General features: G+C 43.5%; 1 protein-coding gene across 1 annotated transcript; it reads left to right on the forward strand.

Annotated features, from left to right (window-relative positions):
- Nucleotides 1-3,679: 3,679 nt before the first annotated feature.
- LOC123099494 (uncharacterized) lies at nucleotides 3,680-7,779 on the forward strand. Its single transcript, XM_044521642.1, has 6 exons — nucleotides 3,680-4,084; nucleotides 4,472-4,822; nucleotides 5,750-5,841; nucleotides 5,929-5,969; nucleotides 6,064-6,125; nucleotides 7,459-7,779. Exons 1-6 carry the CDS (start codon nucleotides 3,695-3,697, stop codon nucleotides 7,750-7,752), a joined length of 1,230 nt encoding a protein of 409 aa, XP_044377577.1. The 5' UTR covers nucleotides 3,680-3,694; the 3' UTR covers nucleotides 7,753-7,779.
- The last annotated feature ends 2,257 nt before the right edge of the window (nucleotides 7,780-10,036 follow it).

Consider the following 10,036-nt stretch of genomic DNA (forward strand, 5'->3'; position numbering starts at 1 on the left):
TGCTTTGTCAGTGAGAACCGCAAATCCAGCTACTGTCGCTCCTGTTCGTTCACCCTGGTTTGAATCTGACATTTGCTTGGGGCGGCCAGGAGGTATAGTGCTCCCACGGCCTGACTGAGGACTTGGATCTTCTTCCTCTTCCTCTGTTTTATCCTCTTCTGTTAATTTTCGCAGGCTCGCCTGTATCTTCTTGAAGTTCCTGCCAATGCTGGCAAAATTTCCGTTGACCGTTTCAGTAAAGTCATAAAATTCCTTCTTATCGTCTTCTCTGTTTTGCCTCAGGGTCTTGATGTCCAGCTGCAGAGACTCTAGTTCAAGAGATGCAGTTTCCAGTGTCTCGTCCTCCTTTGCCATCGGATCCAGGGGTGGGTTGATCATTCAAGAGTTGAGTACCTGGGCGGAGCTGCTACTAGGGTGTGGAGGGAGGGATTTTACTCCGGTTTCCAGAAACCTGACCTCGAGCCCCGAATTCTCTTGCCGCTGCTGCCACGAACGTAGTCCGCCGCCGGAGAAAAGAAGCACTGGAAGGGAGGGTTGGGTGGGATTTGACACTGAAGAAAGGTTCTTTAGAAACCACTAACCGGTCCGATCCTGCTTCCGAACTGTCTACCGCCGCCGTCTCCTCCCTGCTTCGCACCGCTGCCCAGCCTTCTCCAGATTCGATCTAGAGTCCGCTAAACTCCGCCACCGAGGATTAAACCTTGCTTTGTATACCAATTGACAGGACCTAGCTATGGACTGTCGTTTAAATTCAGAAGAACAGACAGAAGTCACTCAATTTGGTGGAAATTTGGGAATCGGTTGCTGGTGGATCTGAGCCACAAGAACTAGGGTTCGCCAGCCGGAACACGACGGCTTTAGGGGCCAAGCCCAGATACATCCAGAATGCCCTCTCGACAAGCCGGAGGAGGGTTTAAAAAGGGTTTGAGCAGGTGAAAAGTGAGATAGCGACAGCTTCAGTCATTACAGAGTTGTGGTAAAGTTCAAAAAGACGTTACAACCACTGGAGCCGTTCATCTTGAGATCTACGGTTGAGTGCGAGTGTCTTGAGCGCGAAACGTTACGCCCGCCGGCGCCGTAGGATCGCAGATCGACGGTTGATACGCTCTTTGGCAAACGAAACGGTACTGTTATGATTCTAACTGTTGTCGCTAGTATTCTTGTCCTGACACGCAGCTAGCCGATGGGAGGGAGTGGGCATGAAGGTAAGCGTGGAGGCGGCCTGAAAATTCTCTTGCCAAAGTTTACGGGAAATGTCTTCTTTCCCTAGATGGACAAGTTGGGCATATTATATGGAATCCCTTAAATTTATTATCAAGTTTACGGCAGCCGTTGAAACAAATTTTTTGACAACTTTCTTTAAACTAGGATTTCTTTTACGGATATACGGGAACTTTTGAGATGCTTTAATAAATAGCCAAAATATTTTCCTAAGAGAACTTCGAAGGCTCTGGTTATTACCTTTTTCTCGCTTGATTGGCCGGCGGCCAAGGTGAGCGCCGCCGCGATAGCACCCCCAGCTCCCATCCACAGACCCACACGCAGCCAGCCTCCGCATACCGTGAGGGGCGAGGAGAGTGGCCGACTAGCCGTCACCTCCCTCCAGATCCGCGGCGAGCCGTGAACGAGGTACTATCCCACCGCACGCACGCCACACGCACATTGCTCTCGTTTGATGTCTGATCTGTTACGTATGGTTTCTGTGCGTGATGAAGTGTGCCAAATCTTGCCCTAGAGTACTGATGAAATTGTTAGCCGGGCCTTCTCTGATATATTTACGGTCGACTACAGCTGATTATAAAGCCTAGATAAATTGTTGATGTTGCATCGTTCTTGAATTGCTCTAGTTTTCTATCTACAGTATAAAACTCTCTGACGGTTCTCTGAAGAGCTAATGTCTCGTCCCTTATCTTCAAGCCTTGCTGATTTTTATTTCTGACTGTTGATTCACAAGTTCCTTAAAGTTTGAAACTGCTATCTTCTTTAAAATTGGGATCGACATCTGTTGGTTACAGCCCTCGGATTCTATGGTGTTCCTAATGTCAAATCTGAACCTTGGACTGAAAGCTTAATTTTCTTGCACCTCATTTTCTCGGTGCAGTATTTAGTCTCAGTTGCTTCCTAGCCATCTGTATGTGTATCAACTCTGCAAGTTGTATGTAAGACAACTGAGTCATGATGTGCTTTTTTTATATGAAGTAAATATGATACTCAAAATCCAATTTCTGTTTTTTCGTTTAGTTGGTTTGCTGTCGTTCCTTGCATGCGAAGATCTCTCATTGTGCTTTGAGTGGCATCAGTAAGGCAAGTTAGCTATTCATGGGAGTCATTAACCAGTGAATATCGTTTATACTTGTTGAACTGTAACTTCAAATTTAGCTTTCAGTTTCTAGATTTCCATAATATCTATGCACCGGAGTTTCTAGCACCTGGTCAACTGGTATTTGTGAAACTTGGTTGGCCCTTCATTCCGCATATAGCATTGTTACATTTCAGGATTTACAGATCAAATACAATGTTTTCTATTTGCAGCACATGTTTATGTTTCAGTGATGCGCGATCCATTTTAGATTGGACTCATTTTATCTCAGGGTCTTCTGGATCATCGTTTGACCATCACAGGATTGTAGTAATCTTGTTTGGAGCATAATTCAAAATTAAATTTCCTTGTTTCAGTAAAGCGGAAGTATGGAATTGAAATTTGAGGAGGTCGCTGCCCTAGACAAAGATAACGTTAATGGTGTAGATGGATCAATTACAGTAAGAAGTGTGTATCCGCTGGGCCCTTGCCCTCACTTTGAATATACTGAGGGATTCGATATGACAAAGATCAATGAGGTATGATGACTATCCATCTGTGTGATATTCTTTCCCCTTCTTTTTTCTTTCCCAGTGCCGCCTCTTGACATCCTCTCTTTCAGCTTATGGCAGAAAGGTCTCTTTCCATGGCCAAGTCCAGAGCAAATGACATAATCATTCCAGACCCTACTCCCGAGGTTTTTGTTACCTTCATTTACAGAATCCGTTTGATGAGTCATTCCATTATATTAGTTATTTCGTTTAACTCTGTAATATTATTGGGTACTTACGTCTACTGAAACAATATATTTATTGTTGCCATATACTCCCTCCGTTCCAAAATATAGTGCTTCCTCTATTGCCGTGCTTCAACTTTGACCATAAATTTAACCAACGAGACCGACTGCGGCGGGAACAAAAGTTATACCAGTGAATTCGTATTCAAAAGAAGTTTTCAATTATATATTTTTTTCTCCCGCCGCAGTCGGTCTCGTTGGTTAAATTTATGGTCAAAGTTGGACCTCGGGAAGCGCGGGCGCACTATATTTTAGAATGGAGGGAGCATGAACCTTAAATAGGAACCATGATAGCTTTAGAACCCCTTGCTTTCTCTTCCCTCCTTGTTGGTGCCTCATGTTTGGTATCTTTAGCCTACACAGCTTGCTTGGGTTACAAGGTTTTGTTGTTTTTATTGTTGTTGTCATATATTCACCTCCAGTTAATTTTTTTGTGCTTCTAGTCGGATAACTGATGCCTTTCACCTTTCAACTGTGACGGATCCATCTAGTGGGTGTGTGATGACTTCTTCGACAAATATGCCAAATTGGAGCCCATCTTTTCAAAGGATAATGTCCGGCGCTTCCTCCGATTATTCAGGAACGGTGGGGGCAAGGCCATGTCATGGGATCTTTCCATCACCGCACAAACCTTAACCTTCTTGGTCAGTTTCAATGCCCTGCAATGTGCGCAACTTGTATTGGAGGGCGAGGCACCTGAGCTCCGTGGGATGCACGCCAATCCCAACTGCATAAACAAATATGGATACTTCCCGCTCCACCAAGCTGCTGAAAGGTTCTCTGTTGACATGATCAAGCTGCTTTTACGCCATGGTGCATCAGCCAATGTACGCACAGTTGGCAAGGAAATCATTGAGGATCTACTCCCGCTCCATGTCGCAGTTGAGAATACTTGCCTGCATAAGTATCTGGAGGACAATCTTTCTCCCAGCCAGAATCATCTGAATTATATCTACAATCTTATCCGTCTGCTGTGTCTACCTGAAATGGTCTGTTTCACTTCCCTCCCTTTAGGAATTACTACTTTTGCAGCATGACATAAAAGTAACTGTGGTCATACCATAGATCCCTGACAGCTGTTATAATGATATTAGTGATACTAAGGACCGGGCATCCTTTCATCTCCATTTGTCAGAGAAAGTAGAGTTTCTGTTTGTTAGTACATGTTCTTATAGTAAAGGATAACGAGTCTTCATTGAACTATACAAAAACTTTTGCTAGTAACTAATTTCATTTTCTTTGCCTTGGAGATTGTCCCTAATCCATATTTACTTTGATAGGAGGAAACAAAACGAAATATAAAAGGTTATTTAACACTACTTGCTTGCATACAAATGCTAAATGCGCTTAGATTTTTGTCCATTGTTGTTTTACAGAAGATCTTCTTGGATACAACTAGACTGCTTGCAGAAAAAACAAATAATCTACTTGGAGAGCTCTGGAAATACATTGAGGATGGAAAACTTACGCAGTCTGCAGTTCTACTACTGGCCGCCCAAGAGCAGATCCGTGGAGGCTGTTCATCCAGTAGTAAGAAAGATGGGTTTGACATGATCAAGAGCAATATACTGAGGCTTTCATTTACCTTGATATGGGGGAAAGGTTCAAATGAAATGCCACAGAAGCTTCTTGAGGAAATGAAGGCACTTTATTGCGCAGGTCTGCTTGTTGATGTAATTTCCCGTGTCGGTGAACCTCTTTCTGCATACATTCAAGCACATTCAGAGGTACACGTTTTTGGTACATTGCAGCTGTGGTGCCTTAGATGTCTGTTACTTAATATTTTAATACTATTTGTATTTTACTATTGTTAGTGCTGTTGTCTTAAAAAATACATGCCCTAGTCTTAGCAAGAAGTATGTTAATAATCTGATGTCAACTGAAAAGAACAGTACTGTGTCTTTATACTCCCCCCGTCTGTGTTTACGGGGCTGGTGGCCAAATGCTTCGCATCCGATTAAAGCGAATGAGCTTTTTTGCCTCACGTAATTAACAAGAGTTGCCCCTGGACGTGCACGCTGCGCATGCTCCTGATATTCATGAGCTCCAGATTTCTCTTCTCTTAGTTATCCAGCCAGCCAATTGTTACGCAGGAATAGCAAGGAGATCGAGGGGAAAATCTGCACCTTTAATGCGGACTTAATCACACTTTCCTATGCTTGCTGTCCTAACAAACACGGAAAGAGGTACTCCCTCCGTCCCATAATATAAGAACGTTTTTGACATGAGTGTAGTGTCAAAAACGTTCTTATATTATGGGACAGAGGGAGTAGTATTTAACAACTTTTGTTATAATAGTTCATTCTGTTTTAACAAATCTATACAGAAACGAACTTCATAAAAAATAACACTTCCTCAAGATCATTAGTTGTTTCACAACCATGGGATCTGGTTGCATTGAGTGGCTATAGCATAACTGGCGTAACTTCATTCTGTTGTGGATTCCCAGTAAAAAAAGAAAGATACAAGAGCCCCCATTGTGTCGAGATTTCTATTGCCTTCCAACTCATATTGTATAACTGCAGTTTTCTCCTCCAAGCAATTTTCTCCATCATCTCGCTGCTTACCCTTGGTTATATGTTTGCTAAATTGTATGTACAGTAGATCTGTGTTAGCCATGTATTGCCTCATGCAACAGCTTGTATGTCATTTAGGTGCCCCATGTGGAGGTCTTGGAACATGTTTCATCTATCCTCAAGGAGTATGGATTTTGCCCTACTGGAGATTCCATGGACACTTTAAACCTGTACTACTCTTTATTTTACTAAACACAATAATTTTCTATGTGAATAAATGGTTGTTTTGCTGATTATTTTATTTTATCTTCTTGAAGCCAGCCCTATGACTGCAAAAAGTCGGACAGAGAGTCATGCGGTACAGTTGTGTCAGGCTCAAGTGATTCTTTTTTCATTTAACAAACATGAGTCTAATCTCTTATTTCTTTTTCTTTTCTTTAAATGGATAATAGGGTCTACAGATGCAAACAGAGCAGCTACGAAAACGGCCAATCTGCATGCTGCAAAGAAAAAGGTAACGAGTCTACTTTTGGATAGACCGATGGTGTTTGGCAATGAGTAATAATATTGTGGCGGCAAAAAGAAAGGAAGCTATAAGAATTTCTGCCCTTTCCCTTTTTTTTACACCTTACTTTTTAAAAATTATGTGAAGTGAAAATTTTCCAAATTGACGAATCCCTTGAACGCTTTTGGATACATCGTAGAATCTTTGTTTTAAGGTGCGTTTTCTTCACTTTTGACTGTGCTCGACTTGCCCTAATCTTGTGTCCAGGTCACTGCTGTTGGAGATGATGGTCTCTCCCTTATGGCACGGCAGCACATACACAAACACAAGTAACCATTAGACCTTAGTGCTGATTTTGGTGCAGCAGCACCAAGCAGCTTTGCCTACACCTTAGGGCAGCACCCGCAAAAAAAAAAGAGCACAAAATGGGTCGCTAATTAGAGCACAAAGTGATGGTTTTGGTGCTGCAAAGCTGGGCAGCTTTCTAGTAATGTATTCAGCCATATTTAAAGAGTACAAGTATTCGTGTTCTAATGGACTTTGGCTACTGAACTTGGACAAGGTTCAAGCTGCTTCCAGTGCTCACGAAATGAGCTACAAAATATCTAAATTCTAGCCTACAATACCTAGTGTGTTCACCCACACATTTATAGAAACTAGATTTTGCCACTAGAACAGCCAAGCAAAAAAAGTCATCAAGACTTGTCTGTACAGACGGGAACTCTATTCATCTATGCAATTCCCCATATCCGATGCACTCGCTGCCTTGCTTGCGGCTAAGCCACCATGGTTGGTTGGCCTTCCTTTCGGCACTGCTTTGAGTTGCCTCCAAATACGTATGCCCTATTGCAATGCCATGGCATTCCAACTATGATTCATCTCTGCCATCTTAATGTGATGTGTTTCCCATCAGGTTCTTTACCAAAGAACTGTGTAGATTCCAAGTAACATCAACATTTGGACTTCACCAAGGGGACTTGCACATTGTTGTTATTTCTAACACCTTATTAGTGTTGATTTTTTGCATCTGAATTTTTTTTGGTGCCTGCGAGGAAGATTCTGATAAAAGAATATGCAGTGTAATATAATCGTTGATGCAATAAGAAAATCATGTTTCAGTTGCTATGTTTGTGCCATGCCTTGTGCTGGTTCAACAGCTTAGTATGTTGCTTAAGGATGCTGCTTAATTACTATTCTGTAGTAAAGTCATTCATATCTGATGATACCCAATTTTGTGTATTGATCAACATACAACATCTCAAGCGAGAGGTGCTGGCTGATCGTGCTGGAATATGGATGTATCTGGTTTCTTATGCTGTATCTCTGTTGAAATATGTGGCAGGCTGCGAGAAAGGAAGTAGGTGGAGGATGGGATCCCACATATGCAAGGAGAAGGTTTTTCCCATATTGGAGATCAGTATTACAAGCCCGGTTTCCTTTTAAGGTGTATCCAACCTATGCAAGAACAGATGCTAGGTCTGTGCTTGATATTGAACACCTCCACGCCTCTGTGAGAAACTCGATGGCCAATGGATCTACTCCAACTCCAATTATAGTTGGTCCAGTGGGAAGAATATCACCACTTACAAGAAATAATCAACCCACAAGACGCTTACTACTGCTACTGGTGCATTGAAGCTCTTGAAGGCGCTGAAGTAGAGTAGAAAGGTATGCCATGAGTTTCATCTTGCTGTCCCAAGTTTTCTAAACATGACCCACATAAACACTTGGAAAGAATGAACTGTTGTGCTGCCATCTTTAACTAGTAAGATAAGTCGTTGATATAACGTTAAGGAGTGGCGATTTGCTTGATAGGGTTAGGTATTCTATTATTATGTCTTATTTTCCCACTGTTTTAAGTTTGTAGTCTCCAGGTTCTTCTACTTCAACACGGCTACGCCAAGCTTGGGTATGTTTGTTTGCTTGGCAATTAGCAACCCTGCCGTTATCTCTTTCCTCCAACTGGTCCATATGCAGATAATTTAGATGATTTTGACATCGAAATCCTTGTGGATGGGAAGCAATAGAGATCCACTTAATTTGTACTCCCTCTGATCCATGATAAGTGTGGCAGTTTTGAACTAAAGTTGAACTAACCTTAGTTCAAAACCGCGACACTTATTTTGGATCCAAGGGAGCAGTATATTTTAGTTTCTTAGGGAATTCTCAGCCCTGAGAAATGTGCAGCACATTTGATGGATATATAGTAGTAGTCAACTGAACATCGATAATGTGGGTAGGTAGCCAGTGCTCAACGCATAATGAGCGGCTTTTTTTTTTTGAACTGATGAGTGGCTTCTATTGATGCTCACCGACAACAAGTTGTTGAGTAGCTTTGAAGTGCTTCTTCAACCTCCTGCACACAGGGACATGCCTTTGTCTTCAATTATTCATCCTTAGAGCATCTCCAACAGATGATGTAAAAGTTGGTGCCCAAAAATGGTTTTAGGGAAGAGAGTCTTTGGGCACTGTCGTGGAATTGTCACGGCAGATGTCCTCGAGTTAGGACTTAGTCGTGGAGCCATCGCAACTAGGAAGCTTGAAGGGGTTAAGTGGGACAAGGAACACGAGGGTTTATACTGGTTCGGCCCCTTACGGTGAAGGTAAAAGCCTACGTCCAGTTGAGGTGGTATTGATTAGGGTTTCGATGACCAGGGAGCTAAACTGTTACGCCTGGCTCTCGATGAGATCTTTCTTGTCCCTAAACCGCTGCCGGGTCGTCCCTTTATATAGGGAGGCTGACGCCCAGCAGCTCTCAGAGTCCCGGCCGGCTCATAAGAGTGTCCGGCTCGGACTCTCAACTATTCTTGCCTTACACTACAAGTTCTACCATGATAATGATTGCAACTACGGGCCTTAAGCCACATCCGGGTCTTAAGCCCATTTTTGGCCCACCGTCTTCTAGCTTAGCGCCGGGCTTCTGGCAATGACCATATGAGTAACCCGGCCCCTCCTGGCGGGTGACTCTAAGGTCTATATCCTCAACATTAGGCCCTAGATTGATTTGAGCCGGCTCATGTCAATCTTCAATCCTTTCGACAGAAAATCTCCGGCTTACAATTATGTGAAGGCCATAACCCGGCGTGACGTCATCCTCTGGACTCCGGGTAATCCGCCGTGACGTCATCTTTCATTAAGTCCGTTTTTTACTCCACCAGATCCGCAACGGATCTTATCTTTACTGCCATCCCGAAAATCGAGGCGTTTCGTGGGGAGATAACCACGCCGTGGTCTCCTCGTTTCTCGCGCCCACTTATGAGCTTGCCCTTATAAATAGGCCGGTCCGACGGGCCTTTCTCACTCTCCTTCCTCTGTCGTCTCCTTCCTCTTACTGTTCCCGTGCTGCTCGAGCTCCGCCGCCGTCGCCGCCGCGGGTCTTCTCGTCGTCACCAGCTCAGGCCGCTGCATCACCCTAATTTGACCAGAGAAACGCGACGACCTCCGCGACTCCCCAGCCCCTGTAAGTCCTGGCTGCCCTATAGAACAGATCTGCAGTAGGGTTCGAGCAGTTCGTCCGTGTTCTTCGTAGTTCATCGCGGGCCTCAGTAGATTTGATTTTTACTGCCTCTTTTTGATCTTAGACTTGTATAGAACCATTGCGGTAACTGTTTAGCTCCCATTTTACATGCAAACAGCCCTCTTTTTACTGCATAAGAGCCTTGTTCGAGCCCAAGAACTTCTCCAGCGTCTGTTTTTAGGTCTAGAAATTTTCTTTTTCTGCCAACCACTTGATCCAAATTATTTACCGCAATGTGTGAAACCTGTTTTCACCACACTTAGTAAAAAAACTGCACTTGTTGAGTCATGGCGGTTTACAATTCCGGTTTAAAGAAACCACGCGCCGTAGAACCTTCCGGCTCAGAGGAAGCCACGCGCCGTAGAATTTTCCGGCTCATTTACAACAAGGCTGTAGACGATTT

This window comes from Triticum aestivum, chromosome 4D, assembly GCF_018294505.1.
Source record: "Triticum aestivum cultivar Chinese Spring chromosome 4D, IWGSC CS RefSeq v2.1, whole genome shotgun sequence".
NCBI classification, from domain to species: domain Eukaryota; kingdom Viridiplantae; phylum Streptophyta; class Magnoliopsida; order Poales; family Poaceae; genus Triticum; species Triticum aestivum.

Excerpts from the sequence above, each read along its gene's own strand:
- LOC123099494 (XM_044521642.1), top strand. The coding sequence starts at position 3,695 with ATGTCATGGGATCTTTCCATCACCGCACAAACCTTAACCTTCTTGGTC. Across the intron at positions 5,970-6,063 it reads GTCGGACAGAGAGTCATGCG|GGTCTACAGATGCAAACAGA; the intron begins GTACAGTTGTGT and ends AATGGATAATAG. Across the intron at positions 6,126-7,458 it reads TGCATGCTGCAAAGAAAAAG|GCTGCGAGAAAGGAAGTAGG; the intron begins GTAACGAGTCTA and ends AATATGTGGCAG.